The 21,704-nt window shown below is 37.6% G+C and overlaps 1 protein-coding gene across 13 annotated transcripts; it reads left to right on the top strand.

Annotated features, from left to right (window-relative positions):
* The first annotated feature begins 1,730 nt into the window (after nucleotides 1–1,730).
* LOC103715767 (Metallopeptidase M24 family protein) lies at nucleotides 1,731–20,782 on the top strand. Of its 13 annotated transcripts, none has more exons than XR_015975867.2 (14): nucleotides 1,731–1,885; nucleotides 2,972–3,079; nucleotides 4,253–4,516; nucleotides 10,762–10,854; nucleotides 11,247–11,453; nucleotides 13,833–13,936; nucleotides 15,152–15,218; nucleotides 15,305–15,412; nucleotides 17,516–17,608; nucleotides 18,498–18,664; nucleotides 18,752–18,817; nucleotides 19,859–19,914; nucleotides 20,022–20,082; nucleotides 20,239–20,643. XR_015975867.2 is itself a non-coding variant. In XM_017844866.5 (14 exons), exons 1-14 carry the CDS (start codon nucleotides 1,829–1,831, stop codon nucleotides 20,344–20,346), a joined length of 1,488 nt encoding a protein of 495 aa, XP_017700355.4. In that variant the 5' UTR covers nucleotides 1,731–1,828; the 3' UTR covers nucleotides 20,347–20,782. The 13 variants fall into 13 exon arrangements, 5 of the variants coding, with proteins under 5 accessions (XP_017700355.4, XP_008801734.4, XP_088573175.2 ...); XR_015975868.2 differs by having other exon boundaries at nucleotides 18,498–18,588; nucleotides 18,752–18,822; nucleotides 19,777–19,914; XR_015975869.2 differs by having other exon boundaries at nucleotides 18,498–18,588.
* Nucleotides 20,783–21,704: the final 922 nt, after the last annotated feature.

Below are 21,704 nucleotides of genomic sequence, written 5' to 3' on the forward strand. Positions count from 1 at the left end.
TTTATATTCTGATCGCCTCTCAGTGTTCATTAATTCGCTACCAAGTAGTTCATAAAAGCTCGATGAGTTATGATTGTGATATCCATTTCATTTTCTTTTCAATACTTTGTTGCATTAATCATGAGAAATTGAATTAGTTAAAGAAATATTATCTTGTTCTGCCATCTGAATTTTGTGCTCTATAAGTATGGATATAATAATCTGATCTGCTGATGCCCCTAAAAGGCAGGCAGTTAGTATGAGTAGATCAAATGGCCATCCTTTGTCTTTTTCTTGTAGAAAATAAAAATTAGGGTGTTGGGTCAAACCCAGAATTCACATTAGTCTATTGTACACATTTCACCAAATTAGTAAAGCAAAATTTCGGAGCTCATGCAGATAAAAGAAAGTCCAGTGTACATTAACACCATGATCAGCAGAACGCCACCTTTTATAAATATGCGTTGAATAAACTAATCCAATCATTAATATGCGTTGATCTCGGCCGAGCGGTCGAAGACTTTAGGCTTCAAGCCAACCCATTTTATAAATATACTAAATTTGATCAGTCTTCCAAGATGCTACCTCATAAACCATGAAAAACGAAATTAATAATAATACAAAAACATAAAAAAGTGTATTGAAAAGAAGGTATTAATTCTTAGTATTATTTTTGCTAATTTGGATCCATGTAATCAGAAGATAAGAAATAAAAAAAAAATATCTTCCTAGAAACAAGCTCAATATAAATATAAATCATAAAAACATATTGTAAACAAATCGTCACAAGTAACATGGATATGGGTTTGGTGGGACAAGATGGGCTATGGCTTTACTATTCTCCATTTATTTTTATTCTATAATATAAAGAAAAATTGACGGATAAAACTCATTTATATCTCTATCCACACATATGTATGGCTATAGTTGGATGGGGTTTTGGTTTTTCGGATTTGGATCAACCTAATCCAAATCCAACCTAGGAAGCCTTTGGTCTACTTTTAGAATCCAAACCCAATCTAATAATTTTTTTGGATTTGGATCAACCTAATCCAAACCCAACCTTGGAAGCCTTTGGTCTAGTTTTAGAATCCAAACCCAATCTAATAATAGCTAATTGGGTTTATTTTTCATATCCAATGCTATCTTTTGAGTTGTTTATGGATTGGGTCGGTAAGTTGTCTCCTTTGTACTTAACAAATAGTCTTTTAGGGCTCATTTGATTCGTGGAAAGTTTTTTTTCTTTTAGGAATATGATTTCTAGAAAGCAGATTTTTGGAAAGAGAACGTCTGGAAAAGTACTTTTGGTATGTTTGGTTGACAATAAAAAATCAATAGATTTTCAGAGTGCTTATATTTGGTTGACCATCCAATTTTCTGAAAAGTTATATATAATTCTTATTATATCCTTAATAAAAATTATGTTTTTAATGTCTCTTTAATGCTGAAGGGCATTTTTGGAAAAAAAATAAAAATTGAGTGTTTCTTGACTCACGGAAAAGTAACTTTTTTATATTTTTTATAGAAATTTTTTTCCATAAAACGTGTAAATCATATTTTCATAGGAATACAACTTTTTCGTTTTTCTTCTTTGAAAACTTCAATAAAATAGAAACATCTTATTACTTTTTCGTTGACCATACTTTCCTCCCTTCTTTTTCGGAAACCAAACGAGCCTTTAAATTATACATCTGTGCGGTATAAACACATTAAAATAGCCCGGCATCATCTTTCCCACCTATGCTGATGCTTGAGTTCGGATCATCTTTCCCATTCAACGGTTAGGATCACAACTCCCTCTCTTCTTAAACCCAATAAAGTGAGAAGCGAGGGGAGAGAGGTTTAGGCCATGGCGACGCGGTTCTTGAGGACAAGAAAACTAGCGGGCAGCGTCTCCATCCGCAAGGTAGTCAGTCATCTCTCTCTACATCGATTCCAAGGAGTGATCCTTTTTCTGGCTTTCCTCCTTGCCGCTTCTCTTCCCTACCGTTCCTTTCTCGAGCTTTTGCTATTCCTGACGGTGATCAGCAACGTGGGCAGGATGGGAAACCCTCCAAGATCGAATTTTTAGTCGATTTTGACTCGAATCCCCATGTGGGATATTTTATCCTGGGGGAAAGGTGTTTTTTTGCGGAGTCTTCCGTTTCTGATGATGATTAACTCCGTTCGCGAGACTCGAAACCCTCCAAGATTGGATCTTTGAGCGGTTTCCGTCTCTCCTATCTCCGCACCAAAAAATATTTTGTCCTTCTATTTTTGGAATTTATGTATTGATGTACTCTCAAATTTGTGAGGGAGGTTGTCTGTTCTTTCTTCTTCAAATTGTTTTGTATTATGAATTTGATGAACTTTACATGCCTATCGAGCTGTTCGGTTTTTTTTCGTTTTTTTTTAAAATAAAAGATACAAAACCGTTCTTCCCACTTCACTTAAAAAGGCTTGGAGTTTCTGCAAATGGGGAAGTCATATTTTTAGTGTTGTTTTAATTCGTTAACATATTATCATATTGCTGAAGTGAAAAATTTGTGGTTTATGAAGCATCATTTTTTTTTATAATTCCAAACGGTTTTGTTAAAGTTTGATATTGATTACTTCATTTTGGGATTCAATATTGGACTAACCCTATGAAGCATCAATCGTTTCTCATTCTCAACTTTGCCATGGTGGGTGTATTCGGCCTTGTAAGAGAAGAGATGGTCGTTTGATGGTCAAATATTCGGATGTGCAGTTTGGATACCACGGAACTTTTATTGATGGGGAACGCAAGCTCTCTGTACGAGTTTTCTTGCTGTCATCATGCTTAGCTCGAACCATCTATTAGAAACTCTACTGAAACAATTGACTGACTGTGGTTGCATACACACTTAATTGCATAACTGACTGTTTTAAGTACTGGCAATCTTTTGTCCTTAAAAAAAAAAATCTACCAATTTATTCAAAAGAATGCGACAGTGGTCTGATGATATTAGTATCATTTATCATTTTTTTCCAGGTTGTCTCTCAAGTTTTCTCTCCTTGGCATGATTTTACTGGACTTGCTACATATGCCACCGAAAGATATGTGGATGTTGGGCAGCCAACTTCCTTATCTCACCCTCAGGTATTTCCTTCAACCTTTACTAGTTCACCCCCCTAAAGTTGTAACCTATAGATACTGATGATCTGTTGAACATAGTCCACTTAAAGAATTTTACTGTCCCTATGTTATCCGTTAGATAACAATTATCCCCTCCAACTCCTCCCCCTGCCGTCGGGGGTTCTCTTCCAGAAGTTGATTTCATGAAGCTATTTTCATAGTTTTCATTTTTGTTTTGTAACTCTCTAAGTTTGCCAGCATAAGGTAGCATAATAATTTGGTTCCACATTTCCATTCCACTTTGCGTGGCTTATATAAGACAATTCTCTTGCTGGGTAATTTGTTTAGGAATTCTATTTGACAGGCTCCAGTTTGGAAGCATGAAAAATTGTTGTCACGTTATGCTATGTTCTCGCAAGTGATATTATGCTTTCTTGTGCTCTTTCTGAGTTAGATCTGTTTTTCATCATTGAGCCGCTCTATGCTCTTTGATGAAGATGTCTTATGATGCTCATTGATTGGACCTAGTTTTTCCTTGTCTACCCATTTTTATAACAGCCATTAAAGTTTCCTGCCATAGTTCTGTAAAGAAACTATAGATGGCTTTCCAATGTAAAATCTGGCATCCTATTACTCTGGATTCGACTTTGATTATTGAGTTAATCTTATAGCTAATATTTGTCAATCCTTGGGTCATGCTTTATGTAGGCACTGTGCAATCTTGTGCTTTTCTTTTTCCCTCATATTTCCATTGAAAATATTCCTGACTGGCAATTATGTGGTTTGTGGCTGGAATTCTCCAACCCATGCCTTTGTTTTCTAGCATGCTATGATTCATGCAACTTGTTTCCTGTAGATATTAGAACTACACATTATCAGAAATAAGTTTAAAGAAAAGTTTCACTTGCCTGGAACACCCAGAGTTTAGTGTTTCAGTATAATGATTGTAAAAGTACATTGGTTTCTACCATACTTCAATAAGGTGTACTGCCATTTGCTTGTGATCTTTCTTTTTATGGTGGCTTTCTGTGGCTGTGTGCAGTGAGTATATGTAAAACAATGTCAAAAATAAATCTAGCTGTTGAAATTTTGATATTTTGATATCCATGCATTAATAACCTATTGCTGTTGATAGTATTAATAATTAGAGAACTGATTTCATTTTTATTACAAATTTTTCTTTCATTTCTCTTTTAGTTATTAGCAGAAGGGGAAATTACACCAGGTATCACATGTGATGAGTACATCTCAAGAAGAAAAAGGCTTTTGGAGCTGCTTCCAGAAAAGAGCTTGGCTATAATTGCATCTGCACCTGTAAAAATGATGACAGATGTGGTGCCATATCCATTTAGACAGGATGCTGATTACCTCTATATAACAGGTAGTTCACAGCCTGGTGGTGTAGCAGTTTTAAGTGAGGAATGTGGCTTATGTATGTTTATGCCCGATCCAGATCCTCATGTAAGTCATAAATTCCATTTCTCATCTGCTGCTTATTCTGATTTGTAGGAACGGGCATGCATGTCTTTTATTGGATTTGATATGACTTTCTGAATTGATGCTGTTTGGTGACTGAGTATAAAACATATGCCATGTGGTAATTCTTGCTGTTTGAAGCCCAAATGATGGATGTGTCCAATTCTATTCACGAGCTTTCAGTCACATATTCTTGCTTGACCTTTTCTTTGAAAAGTTAATTACTTCACTGGCAACAATGACTTGCAGTTAAATGGTCGCAGGATTGTTAGTACTACAGGCACTTGGTAGATGCTAAAAAACAAGTAAAATAACATGGACAGGATTTGGAGTGTAAACAACTGATAAGGCCATATGGCACTGAACTTTTAGGTTCTTTATGGACAAGGGTGTCTGAGCTACCATAAGATCTGAGTGACATCCAACATGTAACCATACATCTAAGTTAACGACTCATAGGTAGGATGCTTCTCAAGGGAATCTATTTCATTTAGCAGTGTTTGAACACTTAAATTATGTACATTCTGTCCTGCTGGAATTTTAGAACCTTGTTTTGAAATCTAGAAAGTAAAACTTCAACTTGCCCACTTGACAAGGAAACTACAGCAATCAACAGAGCAATGCCTAATATAATTTGCCTTTGTCATGGACATTGAATATCAAATATAAACAGCACATCTCTCACCCTCTATAAATGCTGACTGAGGCTGGTGAATAGGGAACAAATTTGTTGTCTTTGGGTACTGATGCTTGATATTTGCTTCAGTGCTCTGTGTGTGTGTGTGTGTGTGTCTGTGTCTGTGTCTGTGTCTGTCTGTCTGTCTGTTTGCACACATGCTGCATGTCTGTTGTGTTTTACTTTTTGGTTGATGAGTGCAATCGAAGTTCAGTTGATCTCGGATGATTATTCTTGTGGGAGATTAAATGCTTTTCAACAGCTAAAACCTTTCATTATGATGATAGTTAATGATTTGAGAGCCATTGCAACTATGAGGCCATATATTGTTGTGGCATACTGTGGTCCTCATGCAGGCGCTGCATTTCAACTTTTATTGAGCATAATTTGGTTGAATTTGGATGGCATGTTGCACTAAGATGTTCAAACTAGATGCTAACTATTATCTGAAGCTTTGATCTTTTCATAATTGTGCCCATTTAGTTTTTTCTGCAAAAACTCCTTCCGTATTCTATGGCAACTTTCAAATCTTCCAAGTTAGGGAGAATGCTCCTGGTTCATCATCTGTCCTATAAGCACAATTATTCTGTTTGGCATTGCGAAATTGGCATAGAATATGATTTTTACTTCTCAAGGATCAAAGTATCGCATGTTGCGCACATGTCTTTCACAATATTCATATCATTCTGAACTATTCCGATGTTTGGGATGATCCAGCATGGATAGATGCAGAAATATGTGAAAATGTTCACAATTATCATATGCTATTCAATGTCTTCTAAACACCAGTGTACAAATATGTGATTGGCATTTTCAAATCTTCCTTCGATTTTGAAGTCAAAGCTTACCATGCCTTGCCTGAGCATTTAACGTAGTGAATGATAATGGATCTAGGGCTTTTTAGTTTGAGTTGGAGTAGAAATAGAGGCAGTGAAGGCGAGAAAAATGGTCTACAAGTGAAGAAAGGTCCATTTCAAACTTGACAGAGTACAATGTATTTGTTAGGCCACTTCTAGCAACTTTGGCTGTGGTTTTTGGGCTCGCAGAAGTCAAAGCAAGCAATACTTTATTCACTCAGTAGTCCAGATCGGCTGGCCTTTCAATGCACCAGGATTTGGTTGGATTCCGTTGGCGATTAAGAGTTCTTTGCATCCCAGTCTAGTTTCCATTCCTGAATGAAAGAAATAAGCTTTTTCTTGCACCCCTTGACATGTGAATGACTCTTTTAGTTGGTGTATGGTGACCCAAATGGGATTGCTAAGTTGATCTTAGGTCATTGGTGATCCTTATCCTAAGATAATTTGATCCACGATGATCTAAGATCACCGTGTTCGGTATGCTATGTTGCAGTGATTAAAGATTCCCAAATATCTACGAGTAATCTATTTAGTATTTCATGAGAATCCAAGATCATTGACCATATAATACCAAAACCACCCCAAATTCTATAAAAATATATTTATTAATCATGTAAACTATATTATGATAAAAATATATTTAGTATTCCCTCTAAATCTCCTCACCAAATCAACCAAATCATGGAGGCCAAGGCGAAGCAAGAGCTAAGCTCATGTCTGCCTAGTGGCCATCTCTCATTTATGGGGGCACAACCGAGGGTCGGCCAGCCTTGGCAGACAAAGGCTGGGCTAATAGCAGCATCAACAAGACACAGCAGAGGCACGCCCAAGACCGCAGACCATCGGTTGGGGCGCCTCAGTAGTCGGGACGGGCGGTTGGTCAGGAGAGCCAAGCGCAGACCAAACCGGGTGGCCAGGAGGGCCAAACCAAATATCCAGCCGCGCATGGTCTGGATGCCTTTGGTCCAGGCCACTGCGCGCGCGCAGCCACAGGCAACCGACAGGAGGACCGGTGCTTGCACGGCCATGGCATCCGCGGCCCAGGCAAGCGCACGCGCACGCGCGCGCAAGGGGCAACCGCCATAAGCAATGGGAGGCAACTGCCGGCGTGCGCCAAAGACTAGCGCATGCGCGCACAAGGGGCAACCATGATGAACCAGCCGCACGCGCGCACAAGGGGCAACCATGATGAACCAGCCGCACGCGCGGGCCCTTGGCACCAAAGACCAGCGCGCGCGCGCACCATGAGCAATGGAAGGCAACGACCTGCGCGCGCGGACTGTTGGCAAGCCAGGTCCGTGTGCGTGCGGGTGCGAGCAAGAAGCAACCACCGAACGTCCAGGCGACCAGCACCCAGGCGCCCAGCGGCCGGACTGTTAGCGCCCAAGCGGCCAACGGGTCAAGCCACAGCAGCAACCGTCGGGCCTAACCAAAGGGGCAGGCGTGGGAAATCAAGGGCGGCCCCTGGTCTGCCCATGCCCACGCGCAGTCCGCCAGACCGCGCGCAACAGGGGCTTGGCCAGCACACCAGTTCGATGTAACTTTATTCATTAACAAATGACACAATTTTCTAAACTGATAAAAATCAACTCATATGCCCTTCTTGATCCATCCAAGATTTCGAGGAACTTACTAGAAGGATTATAAAATTTATAAATGAAAAAAAAAACTCATTGTAGGTGATGAGGAAATAAAAGGCTTCACCTGTGAAACACAATCACAACCCGCACAAGATGATCGAGAAATTAAAGATAAAACAAGCGGGAAGAAGGAGAAGAAGATAACCTTCGTCGAACTTGTAAAGGATTTTGATCGGGGAACAGCTGAGGCATCTCGTCGAAGATCCGGTTGGCCCCTCCATCCGCGCACACCCCCGCAGCTGTGCTGCTCTACACGCAGCCCCCATAAAAACCCCGCAAGAAGCACTCAGAAAAAGGAGACACGAGAACAAAAACCCTAGCAGGTCCGTGTGCGTGCGGGTGCGAGCAAGAAGCAACCACCGAACGCCCAGGCGACCAACACCCAGGCGCCCAGCGGCCGGACTGTCAGCGCCCAAGCGGCCAATGGGTCAAGCCACAGCAGCAACCGTTGGGCCTAACCAAAGGGGCAGGCGTGGGAAATCAAGTGCGGCCCCTGGTCTGCCCATGCCCACGCGTAGCAGGGGCTTGGCCAGCACGCCAGGCCCTAGTCACATGACCAGCCATCTGCAGAGGCAAACACAGAGGAGCGCCAACAGCCAAAACCGACCGGCCAAAGGCCTCTGCAGTAGCCAGAGCTCGGCCAACTGCAAGGAACCACCAGCAACCACAAGTTGCAGTCAAAAGCTATCAACAGCAAGAAACTGCAAGCAACCGCCGCCAAGACAAGCAACAACCGGCCAACCACCAGAAATCCTTGGAACCACCGGCCAAACTGTTAGCAACCAAATGGCAACCGGATCAAGACAGCAGCCACTGCAGTGGGAGTTCCAAAGGAGTTGCCTAAGGGTCCAACTAGTCAGCCAAAAGGAGGAGCCACTGCATGCCAATGTAATGATCTACAAATAGACCCGAGTTGAATGGGGGGAGGGACTTTTGGATATTGTATCAGTTAGCCACTTGTAAAGTGCATTTGGCCAAGAGGCTTGGGTAGGCATATTGCCTAATTCGGTCCTTAGGGACTTGGGCCAAGGCAGGGTATATCAACCCCCCTTGGATTAGGCTAAGGAAGGGACCATCTTCCCTCCTTAGAACATTTGTATTTCCTTTTCACCATTGAATCAAAGCTGCCTTTGATGCCTCAGCATTCTCGTTTGAGTTGTCTTCATTGGCTACCAAAGCTTAAGGTTCCGAAGAGGAGTGCAATACTCCATTCTTAGCCAAGTATAACTTGGAATTGGAAGGAGCAACATTGCCGAATACCCTTTGGCTGGCGCTATCTACATTCGGTCAAGGCGGCACACCTTGTTTAGGCCAACGCCAAGAAGCTAGAAGGAATTCTTTGGTGTGGGAAGTGAGTGACCGACACTTGGTCCCCGCCACATGCTTAATATTAGTGTGATTACCCCATACCAAGCTGCTCCTTAGAATTGATGGGAAAAGGCTCGAATTGAAACTATCATGACAAAACTTTGTCTTTGAAGGCACATAGTATGAATTGATATTTGATGTTATATAATTTTAACTATTTCTTGTTCAAACTAATATTACATAACTATGTTTGTATTTTAGTAGTGGTGGAATCATTTTGAATAGCCAAAAAACTTAGCTGTTGCATGAAATAAATGGTTCAGACTTTGGGGTACACAAAAACATAATTATAAACTAATTTTGAAAATTCTAGAATCATCCATGATCCTAGATTTCTATAGTGGTTGATATTTGATGTATGCAGTATATAATTTTAAGTATTTCTTGTTCAAACTAATATTATAGAGCTATGTTTATATTTTAGTAAGGGGCCATTGCTTGGTGCAATGGTAAAAAGCTTGGGTTGACAAGTGCATGGGCATGGGTTTAAGTCCTGGGGCAGCCACTTTATGCAAAAAAAATATATCAGAAGTTAGGTCTATCCCCAGCTTGTTCCTCTTAGGACCCCGGATTGTTGGAACTATAACCGGGTATTAGCCTTTTTTTATATTTGTATTTTCATAATACAATTAAGCTTAAAAATTATGATGGATGATATGGAGGTCTTGTAAATGACAATTCAGCAAGGCATCATGGGTGTTGTACCTATTTTCAATAATGTCAGAAGTTTATATTCTGGCGGTATGCTGGAAGCTATACATATTATAAGGTTCCTTGATTTTGTAACCATTAGTTTGATGTAAAACAATAATTTCTGTTGCTGGTGCATCCAGGTTGTATGTGGTACCTTTAATTTATAAAAAATGAGAAAGAGCCACAGTCTGTCTTGAATAGAAATGAAGCCTTTTAAAAATTTAAACAGAGAAGCTCGTATCACTATATTGCTACCCTTCTGTTTGTGTCACTCCGATACAAATAGATACAACCCAGCATGCGGTGATAACAGCCAGCAAAGATGGTATTAAGGTATGCACTATGGTGTAACCTCAATAGGCATTTCCAACCCTGGTTTTCTTATTCCTTCTTGTGAATTTTTTAATTTTATTTTAGTACTTCTCCTTTAACAAAAGCAACTACATGCTTGTGCCTGAATATGTGAGGCTTTTATATTCTGTAAAATGATAACAGTACCCAAGTTTTAGATACTCTGTTCGATTCACATATATCTTGAGTATTATCTGCCTGTTAGCATTTTGTTATATCTCTGACATTTTAAGCTAAAACATGGGGTGCTATATAATATCGTGCATTATTCATTCAGCTGGACTATGTAATAAATAATAATATAATCTCGTCTGGGACTTTCCAGCTTCCCACCAGTGCATAATCTTGTTGTTGCTGGATAAGTGAACTACTGCCCTTTCTGTGGAATTATTCCATTTTTTGGTAGATTTCATTAAACATATTTATATTTTTTGTGTAAATCAAAATGCATTGTTTAAATTTGTATCTCTTTCTCACACACACATATTATAGTTATCTATCTTTTTCAAATTAAAACCCACGATGAGTGTCGTAGTTTTATCATCTATTATCATTCAGGGATTTCACTAAATGTTCATATTTATTTTGTATAGAGTCACCAGTTTCTCACATACAACATGTAACTCTATGTTTACTATCTTACAGGATGTAGTTTGGCAAGGTCAGGTTGCTGGAGTTGAAGCAGCCTTGGACTTTTTTAAGGCTGAAAAAGCATTTCCATTGAGTAAGATGCACAAGGTCAGTTCTTCAATTTGGCATCATTAGTATATATGTTTATAAGTTTGCAAATTAACATGTAATACATGCCAATTTGTATCACTCTTTGGAATTGCCATTAAGTCAAACTTTTATGCCATACTTATTATCTTGTATATTGGCTAGCAGAGTTCCACTTTTTGAGATTGAATGTACGCTGGCTTAGATACTTCCATTTTGCTGGGCAAGTTTCAAATATAACCTATCTCAATTATCTTTGTTGGTCCGCGATGTTTTAAAGTATAATTTAACTCTAATATATCAGTAATTGCTTTCTTGTTAAACCACTTGTTTGCTAATACATCACAGTTCTGGGATCTGTTTGCTTATTAACGACCATATAAAATTACTCGACCATTTTTCTGCTGATGTAGATCCTTCCAGAAATGATTGGACGAGCATCAAGATTGTTCCATAATATTAAGACAGCCTTACCATCTTATATGGAGCTGGAGGCCTTTCGCGGGGCAAGTCTCAACAACAGAGTGAAAGATCTTTCACGTTACACTCATGAAATGCGATGGATAAAATCTCCATCTGAACTTAAGTTGATGAGAGAATCTGCATCAATTGCATGCCAGGTCTGGTTGGCATGACACTTAGACACTTCAACTACTTTGTTCAATCATTAATTTTGCTCAAGCAAAGTTATTTACTTTAATTATGTAAATAGTTGAAAATTTACACAAAAGAAAAATATATTAACGTTGTTGTTTTGGTTTCATAACCACTCATTTCTTGCATCAATTAGCTTTCCATTTACAATTATCTAGCAGCAAGAAAATCTAGTTTTGCTATCTCTACATCTTGTAGCATGTTGTATTCTGCTCATAATGTCTAATACTTTAAGTAGGGAAAAAGTTTCTTGCACTATCTGCATATGTATATTTTTTTGACGTGTATTTCTGTTGGATTATTGGTGCAGCAGTAGCTTTTGATTCTGTACAGCTGAACGCAAAAAGAATACTGGTGCTGGTAAATTGAAGTCCAACTGAATGGAATGCAATTAACTATCAGACTTTACAAAATGCTAAATACCCAAGATGAGATAACTGAATTGTCTTTTAAAGGGATATTAATGCAATATTAGTTACAGAAAGAGACAAATCAATCCTCTATGCTTCACAATGCTCACAGAAATATACTGTTAGTAATCTGGCACTTCAGGACATTCCTAGGTGCCACTGCTCTCAAAAAATCTCAACATCCAAAAGATGTTACATGGCAATTTTTTGTAAAATGAAAATATATAAATCTAGACATATATTGGAAGACAATTGACTAACTGCCACTACCATGGTACTACTGCTATAAAAAAATCTCATCATCCAAAAAATGTTACATGGGCAATTTTTGTACAATGCAAATATATAAATCTAGACATATATTGGAAAACAATTGACTTACCAACACTACCATGGTTTGATAAGATGAATTACTAAAACTCTAACATGTTTGATAAGGTGAAGTAGAGAAATAACTTTGATCAACAAGAGCAACCACGATTTCCAGATGTTTTTTTTTAAAAAAAGAAAAAGCAAAAGAATTACCATGGTTTCACAAATGAGGTTTGAGGTTATGTATTTGAATTTGTATCCTCTTCTTGTAGTCTTTTGGTGGAAACACAATATAACTATTTGGTAGAAGGATCTCACCTCATTTGTTTCAACTCATGTAACTAAAAATGTCACGTTTGCTTTCTATTCTGGTCGAATAATCTAAATCTGATATGGTTGTCTTGATTTGAGTACAATGGAGTACAATGGCTAACTCAAACCCGAAATCTAAGTTAAATTTGTATTTACCCAATCAGACCAAAAATTCATAATGGGTTATACTGGTCTGGGTTAAACATCAACCTGGCATAACTTGCATCCCAATCCTGTGTGCATGGGTGCATGCATACATGTGTTATTATTATATCTTTGATGCTGTCATTAGTGATTGATGATCTTTTTGCTTCTTTATAACTCTCGTTCCCTGACTTTTTAACTAGAGAAGCTGATCTTCTTTTTCTAATGCCTAATAATCATTACCAACATGTCTCTCCATGCCAAATGCCAAGGTGATGTGGTTCTGGTTCAAGGCCTTTTGCAATTTGGAGGGCTTGCTATGTTTTATATACCTTTCTATCTTATAACATCTGAGGCTTGTGGCAATTCCTGGGCCATTCTAGCAAGTTATTTCATCTTGAGTATTCAGCAACCAGGATTCCTGAAGGCTGGCAAACTTGAAATAATTTCACAACTGTACGGAGGGAAAGAATGGGTTGCTAACTATTTTTGCATGATCCTGTTTTGTGTGGACTCGAATGCCAAAACTTGTCATGGGAAGATATATGTTTCATTCTAACTTTCACAAGGGCATTAATATGTGGTCGTAAGTAAAGGCCACTTTACTTTTTGTTTCAAGATTTGTTAAGGGCTAGATTAAATATTTGCTAATCAAGGATTGAAAGAACATGTCTCGCATATTTCTTACCTTTCTTTGTCTTCCACCAAGTTTTTCTTGCTTCTTTACTCACTCAACCATAAAAATAAAACTCCATAGAGCCTTCACTGTATGCCTCGAGACTTTCAGCTTATATCATTATGATTCGTAGAGTCACGATACACCTTTGTTTTTTGATATGTTGTTTTTATCATTCGATATCAAAATTTTGAACCATATTAGTTGTACTTTTTTATCTTTGACAAACTCTCTAGTCTTTTCAAACAATTCTGTGTTTGAACTTGGAAGACTTTTTTTTTTTTTGAATGAGAAATGGTGAAGTTGCTCTTTCAAATAAAAAGATATCGAAATATTAGTATTTAATTGAATTCTTATTTTAAGTTAATCAGTTAAATTGTGGTTTATGGAGACTTGACTTATTTTTTATATACACATGACTTGGACGATGGTAAGATGTCTGTTTAGATGACTGGCTGTTTATCACTGAAATTCTATTCCTTTTTGACCAGTCCCTGTTGCAAACAATGTTGCTTTCGAGGACATTTCCAGAAGAAAGCAAGCTATCAGCTAAGGTTGAATATGAGTGCAAAATGAGAGGGGCTCAAAGAATGGCGTAAGCATTTTTATACATTAATGACTGAAGTTTCTTTTATACATATGAGGTGGAGTCATTCCATGGTAACAACTGGGAATTATTCCATGGTAAAAATTTTCTGTCATTCACTTGTATAGTTTCTAGAAGTAATCACCCATTTTTGGTTGGCAGCAGCCATGCTTCTCTCTTATGACCGAACTTTATCTTTTTTAAGAATTTGATCATATTTTCAATGTATATTTTATGTATTTTTTCCATTACCTTATGTGGAGTCATGTTCCATGCAAGTTTTGCCTTATGAAGGTCAACAATTTTGTTAGATTATTTATGTTACCAAATCCCTTTGTAAAACAGTTTTAATAGAATATAAGTTTTTAAGGATGAATCTTGCCATGTTGAAAGAAGTTATATTAGGGTGGCTTTAGAAGGGAACATTTGACAGTGCAAAATGGTGAGGAAATTGATATTATGTATATTATGAGAAGGGAATATGTCAGGATCTTCTTTAGAAAAGCAGTTTTGATTACTTTAGATGGTCATTGTTAGAGAAGCTACCATGTACCTTAATCCTATTTTCTTATGACCTCTGTTTCATTATTTTCTTCCTGTTGTTAAATGAACCTTACCCTGGCCTGCAAAAAAGGAGTGGACATATGTTGGTCTGTTTGATCTTGCACTTTGGCTTACAGTCATCATCTTGGTTGAAGTATGTCATGGGTGTAATCTTCAGTAATAGCAGGTGTTCACTGTATGGGGTTTGCAGCTTACAAATTGAATTTAGATATATTAAGGTGCCTGAGAACACCCACCATAACATCCATGGTTAAAATATCTCCTTATCTGGCAAGTTGTAAATATGTGACATCATGGAAGTTGAAAATAAGGAAGCATGTTTTCTTGTTAGTTTATTTGTTCTAAAGATAATTCTAAATATGGCTATTGATTTTCCTTGCTTCCAACTTCTTTGCTTCAAGAGTAATCCCATAAGGGCCTTGTACTAGTTTGTGATGGACGTACACACCTGTGTGATTGGAGAATTGGCTTTCTCCGAACACTCAATCTTAGTTGCACATGCCTCACTAGTCATGCGAAATCCTGATACCTGGTGAGGGCTTTATGCAGAAACGATCACCTGCTGGGAACATCCTGGTGTATTGGTTTCACATGCTATTGAATGTAATGTTAAGTGAGTTCCTTGGTCATGCTTAACTTGAGTTCATATGTCTTGTTTAGGTTCAATCCGGTAGTTGGTGGTGGGGCAAATGGAAGTGTTATACACTATTCAAGAAATGATCAGAAAGTAAGTCCAATTCTCGTATTATCAAATTTACTTCCAGATGTCAAGCATTTGTCATCTTAGTTGTGTTGATGTTTGAAGTTTGACAGGTCAGAGCCGGGGAACTTGTACTGATGGATGTTGGGTGTGAGTTCCATGGTTATCTCAGTGATTTAACCCGCACCTGGCCACCATGCGGTAGCTTTTCCTCTGCTCAGGTATGTGATACATTTGTTTTTCCTCATTTTAGTTTATTCAAAAGCTCTCAGCATAAGTACATGAGCATTTTATGAATGCTAGATGTTCCTACATTTTGGAGGCAAGAAGTCATTTCTTTAATTAACAAAAGTGGATCGAAGAGGCAAAGGAAACTAGGAAATTGCTTGTTGGATTCTAAAACGTGCAATCTAACTCTATTGATATGGCACTTCGCAACTCATCGAGGCCTGACGGGCCATACTTGTGAGGGTGTACTTATCAGGTGATGACCTATAGAGAAACACATATATGGGCAAAGTACTCTTTTTATTTTTTATACAACAGCGACTCACACTGATTGTGCATGAGTACTGCCAATAAAATCAGGAAAAAAAAGTAGTCTTTCACATCTTGGTGTCCAGATTACATTACCCTGCAGCTCTTTTAGCAATGATGTGAATATCTTTTTATGCATATAAAGTTGCAGCAAAGTGGCTCCTACTTCCCTATGACAAAACACTAAATAAGAAATAATGCCTGGTGACAGTGTAGCATTTTGCAAACTATAGCATCAAAGTCCTCCGAGGTCAAAACTTACATATATAACAGTCATGATTAAAATTTTAATTCTCATAATAACCAAAAAGAAAAAAAAAGTCCCTTTGCTCAGCTCATGCTCTATTACATAGTAAACTATATGTAGCATCTTGAAGCTTGTCTGCAGGAGAACAACTTACAGCAGTTTGTGCTGAACTATCTTTGGGCCTGATAAAAAATTAGTTCTTTTGAGAGCTCAAATCAGTCTATATGTTTTCCTAAATGGAATTTAAATATTCCCTCTTGTGAGTTAGAACCTTTGTATATAACTGTTTGCTTGTCAATAAGGATCTTGGTTTGGTTCCTTTTTTTTTTTGCATTTTTTGGTGCAGCATGGTTTGATTTTCTAAATAAACAAAATTCCATCCTGTTTTTTTTTTATGTCAAGTGAAAAAAATATAGTTACAATTCTAAAAGTTTCAACAGCAAAGAATACATAAATGTGCATCATGTGGATATTCAAACTACCACAGAAAGCTGGCTATCCATTGAAGTGCCCAATAATACAAGTCATGGATGTTCAGTTATATGCTATGGAAAAAAGAGCTTCCAGCAATATTTAACATTCTTATTTTATTAGTCTGCATAGCCCTTAACATGTGGATTTTTTGGCTTTATTTAATTTATTCTGATTGATGGTGCCTCCAGATAATGAGGTACTGTTTGCCGTTTGTTCTTACTTGATGCTAGAGTTTGATACTGTCAAACTATGGGCTCCTGGGCTAATTTTGGTTACCTTAGAAGGCTATCTTCTTCCCTTATTAATGTTGTTTGGGTGCTTGCTTGCTAGCCAGGTTTCTTTGCATAAAGGAACTCTAAAGGCCATTGATTTGGTTAGCTATTCTGCCACAATGTATGTCAAGTAAATACTTGTCCAGATAAAGCACTACTCTGAATTATTTAAATGACTTGCAAATTTCCAAACACCACAAACTTTGTTGCCCAAGAGAGAATTTAAATAGTCACCATCAGCCAGTTACTTTTGCTCCAGCTAAACGTTAAATAATCAACCCATGCTTCATAATATTTAATTTAACTTCAATTTGTCACCCAGCCTACTGAACAATCAGAATCACTTGTACAAGATTGATTTGGAACAACACCAAGTTTTGGTATTACCTAAAATAATAATTCAGTATATGTTCTTCTGTGGAATTATTTGCATTGGAGATAGTGATGGATCTATCTTGACCCTTCCCACTTTTGATATCATATGGGAGAAAGTGCGATAATAATGTTACATGTTAGATGGTCTAATTGCATACCTTGACATGTCTGCTGCAATGCCGAGTTTCCGCAACTTCATTGAGTGCAGATGATTCATTTATTTGCAATTAACTTTAAAAGTTCTTTTCTTTGCTTGGCAACTGTAATTGTATACAAATTTGGCCATATACCAGTGGATCTAGTTGGGCTATCCATGTTTCAGGTTTTGTGCTGTAACCTGATTTATTCATTAAATTTCGATTTATAAATGGTTAGCATGTATTCTGATACCTAGTTCTTGTGTTGGCATTTATTTTCAGGAAATATTATATAGTCTCATTTTAGAGACAAATAAGGAATGTGTGAAGCTCTGTAAACCTGGTGTGAGCATTCAGCAGATACATAATTATTCGGTATGGTCAGTGATCCCTTATTGTTCACAAAATTTAGATTTGCATCTTAGTTCTCTACACAGGTGTTGAAAGATATGCATTGCTATTTATTCAGGAATGACAGTTGATGTGTTTAGTCATTATAGTTTCTGTCTTCTCAAATTCATGTTATTATTAACACAAATATTCTGAGGATTGCACTGTCATAAGCATTTCTTACCCTTTCACAGATCTCCCAAAATCAGTTTGATATATTTATTCTGACTGTAACTTCATTGTAATTATAATTCACATTATTGTTAGAAATCTTCTCGTCAGAATACTGTAAAATGTGTTGGCTCTTTATCATCAAAATATAATCTCTCAGATTATATGAAATTATCCTTTAGTATTAATGTAAACAAAGTAGCACCAACTAATGCTTTGTAAATGATAAACACAAAAAGATTTAAATCAGATACTTTATCTTAATGGCAATTGCCAGAAATTCCTTACATAAAGCTTTCCAAGTTAACTTTCCTTTTCGAACATCAACATTGTACTTCAGGTTTTTTTTCATGTAATACTGGCTGGTTCTTCTGTCTCTTTGTCCCCCTTGGCAATGCTAGTTTGATTTAATTAATAATTTATTTTAAGCATTTTTCTAATTGATGATCGGATCTGCTATATGAGCCACAGAAATAATGTCTTATTAAAAATAGGCAGTGGTGAGATGCTCTATGTCAAGTTGGTGCTTGAAATAGCACTGTGTGATGTATTTTGAAGTATTAGGTGTATGACACTAGACTTCATGGTATACATTGCCTGTCCCTTGCCTGAAATTGTCTGCTCTGTATCTCTTGTAGCAGCATTATTCTATCTTGTTGGCGACATTGTCGTATTAATTTTTCATAGCGACATGCTAGTGCAGGTTCAAATGCTAAGGAGAGGACTCAAAGAGATCGGAATCCTGAAAGATGAGACCAGTTACTCTTATCATGAGCTGAATCCAACTTCAATAGGTCATATACCAATTCTCTTCACATGCCCTAATAGTTTCCCCCCGGAAGAATGCTGCATGTGCTATATATGTCGCAAGTATCTCATTGCTCTTCAGCATTTGTTCCTTTTTTCCCTCTGCAGCAGGCTGATATAATTAACATTTTCTTCTGTATCATGAGGCAGGGCATTATCTAGGAATGGATGTTCATGACTCAGCCATGATCAGCAATGACCGTCCGTTGCAGCCAGGTGTTGTAAGTCATTATGATATGATACCTTTCATAAAAATCCAATTCACACGATCTTTTCCGAGTTTATCATGGAAGCTATGGTGTTTTTTCAAGAAAAAAATGTGTTGTCAATCCTTGCATTTGGGACTTTGGAAGATCCCATTCTAATAAGGTGCATAAGATTGGTTTTGCATGAATCTCTGACCCATTTGCTATTGCTTTATGTTAGAGAGAATGAACCAAAATCTGCCCGCCCCAACCAACAAACTTCGCTCCTTTTCCTTTCTTCACTTTCCTTGCCTATCTCATGCTTGTATGTCTAAAATTACAGGATGATGTTTAGCAATCTTGATTGTTTGGCACAATTTTTTTTTTTAAAATGCAGTCCATGATGTTTATAGAGTTCTTGTAAACTTGATAGACTTTGAGTTTTGGTATTTATTCTATTCATAAATCCCCATCTTCTAATGTGCCTCTTTGGATCCCATGGTCAACACTGCAAGCTACACCAATTGACCCTTAATATGTGGTTGCACTTCAAACACCCACACTTTGCTTCTGCAAGGCTGGTGAACAGCAAGATTGGAAGCTTGAAACAATCCAAAGACTGCCTGCTGCTGTAATTACACCGAACTGCTTCATATGCACGGACTGTATATGATCATACCTGCTTAAACAACATATTCTAGCAAGATTTGCCGTCTTGGTACTGAACCCTGTACCGGTGCCACATTAGTAAAGTGTCGGTATGGTACGGTACGGAATATTTTTTGCGTACTAAATGTCAGTATGCCATCCGTACCGGGCACCGGTACTGAACTGGTATGGTACAGTATGCCCCGTACTCTTGGTTGGGGCCGGTACGGCATATCTTGGATTCTAATTTCTTATTAGATGAATGTTATTTTTTTAAGACATTATTTTCATGTTTCCTTTTACCATCATTTTGTTTTCATAGGCGTATATTTTATGGTGCAGAGTTTTTGACCGTGCTATATGATTACAGTTAAGGGGAGTTGTTTCTTCAGAAGTTTTGCACTGATGAGCTTGCTTTGGGCAGGTGATAACAATTGAGCCTGGAGTTTATATACCCATATCCTATGATGCAAAAGACAGGTACAGCCTGTATTAGAACTAGTATTTGAATAAGGACGAGTGCTTTTCCCTTTGTTTGTACAGATGATTGTCCCTTCTGTTCACTCAAGTTGTTGATTGGTCTGCAGGTTTCGGGGGATTGGAATAAGGATCGAGGATGAAGTCCTTATTACTGAAACTGGTTATGAGGTCTCTCTCTCTCTCTCTCTCTCGTGCGCGCGCAAACTCGCTTGCTCATGATCTTTGGTTGATTGTCAATGCAAAATCTACTCTTGAAGAGAATGTCAATGAATTCCTAAATCAATCTTGGTATATCTGCTCACATGAATTTCACCGTGCAAGCAGGTTCTTACTGGATCAATGCCCAAAGAGATTCCGCATATAAAGTCTTTGCTGAATTTTGCTCATAGTACAGCTACAGAAGTCCCCGACTTGAGTGCAGTATTCAGTTAAAGCTCCCTCAAACATGCTGGGAAGAACTTATTCAAACATACATGGTTTAATAACCATTATTATTATTATTATTTATGGCAGAGAGAGAGGGATGAGTTAAGCTGACAATGACAGTATGAGGGCTTGGGTGCAGCTTCGTCAGATTGATTATATCAGAAGAGGACTGAAATAACCCCTGATTTAAGTATAAAAAGGTAGTAAGGCATTTGGAAGCCCATTTGTTTTTAGTTTTTTCAGCTTGATTTTTCGAGTCTGCAATTATACTCTCACTAAAGGTCCATTGAAGCTTTTGAATCATCTTTCTTTTGGTTAGTCCTTGTTCTTAATCAAGAATGTGCTCACAAAGGTATTTGATCGTCGGAACATCAGTGAACTTGGTCTCTCTCTTGAAATTGATTCATGATAACAGCAGAAGGCTAATATTGTGGATTTGGTCCATGCTTTTCATACTTTTATAGTGCTTGAATACCATAGAAAAGAAGATTCCTTGTATCAAAAAAAGAAAAAAAGAAAATTCCTTCTATATAGCCAAATCTCTTTTAGTTTAAATCTAGTGAAGTTGGTTTCTGTTGTTTCTCCGAGCCAGCTTAAAATTTAGTTATCATGCCTGAACTGTGAAATTATTGGCTGAAAGCCTGAAACTGTGAAGAGATAACACAGATAACGTTGCCATCATTTGAGTAAGCCAAATTTTCCTCCATTAAAGAATTATTCTGTTTAGTTGGCTACAAAATTTGTGGCAAACGGTGGATTGTAGCGTTTGCAAAACAAATTATCAGATGACAGGTTGGCAGGTTAAAGTTCCATTGAAAGCACCTTCTTTTTCATTGCACCTGCTAGCTAATAAGGAGTTCCAAACTGCATTATTTGAGTGGTTTTTGATTCAGAGCAGTATACTCAGTCTGTTTTACCGATCTCTCAAAGGCAACAATTGGCAACAGAACAAGTTTTCCTTCTCAAAGATGTGCCGTAACGCACCCCCAAAACCTCTCTTTTTTTTTTTTTTTTTTTTTTTTTTTTTTATTTATGGGAAGGACGGTTGTGCATCTGGTGTTGTTTTATTGAAAATATTTTAAAGTAAAAACACCCCTAAAAAAAAAAAGAAAAATCAAATGTTGTCCAACCAAGATAAAATGGTATGGTTCTACAAGTCAGAAAAGTCAGTTTTAGAAGCTGCAAAGCTAGCTTATAGCTTCTTTGTCCCTACAGGAAATAATTATACAATATATATTCACCAAATGTCATGCATATCATAATGTATTTTTTATTTAAGAACTCAAATGAAGACAATTTCTATCAATGACTTTTTAAAAAGTAGAAGCAATCCATTTATACCAATCTTTTTAAAGAAGATGAAA

Source organism: Phoenix dactylifera, chromosome 2 (genome assembly GCF_051530095.1).
Source record: "Phoenix dactylifera cultivar Ajwa chromosome 2, Ajwa_hap1_PhDact_Kaust_v1.1, whole genome shotgun sequence".
NCBI lineage: Eukaryota > Viridiplantae > Streptophyta > Magnoliopsida > Arecales > Arecaceae > Phoenix > Phoenix dactylifera.

Coding starts and splice junctions, on each gene's coding strand:
- LOC103715767 (XM_008803512.6), top strand. CDS start 2,684: ATGGTCAAATATTCGGATGTGCAGTTTGGATACCACGGAACTTTTATT. Junction 2,753..2,971: donor ATGGGGAACGCAAGCTCTCT/GTACGAGTTTTC, acceptor ATTTTTTTCCAG/GTTGTCTCTCAAGTTTTCTC. Junction 3,080..4,252: donor CTTCCTTATCTCACCCTCAG/GTATTTCCTTCA, acceptor TTTCTCTTTTAG/TTATTAGCAGAAGGGGAAAT.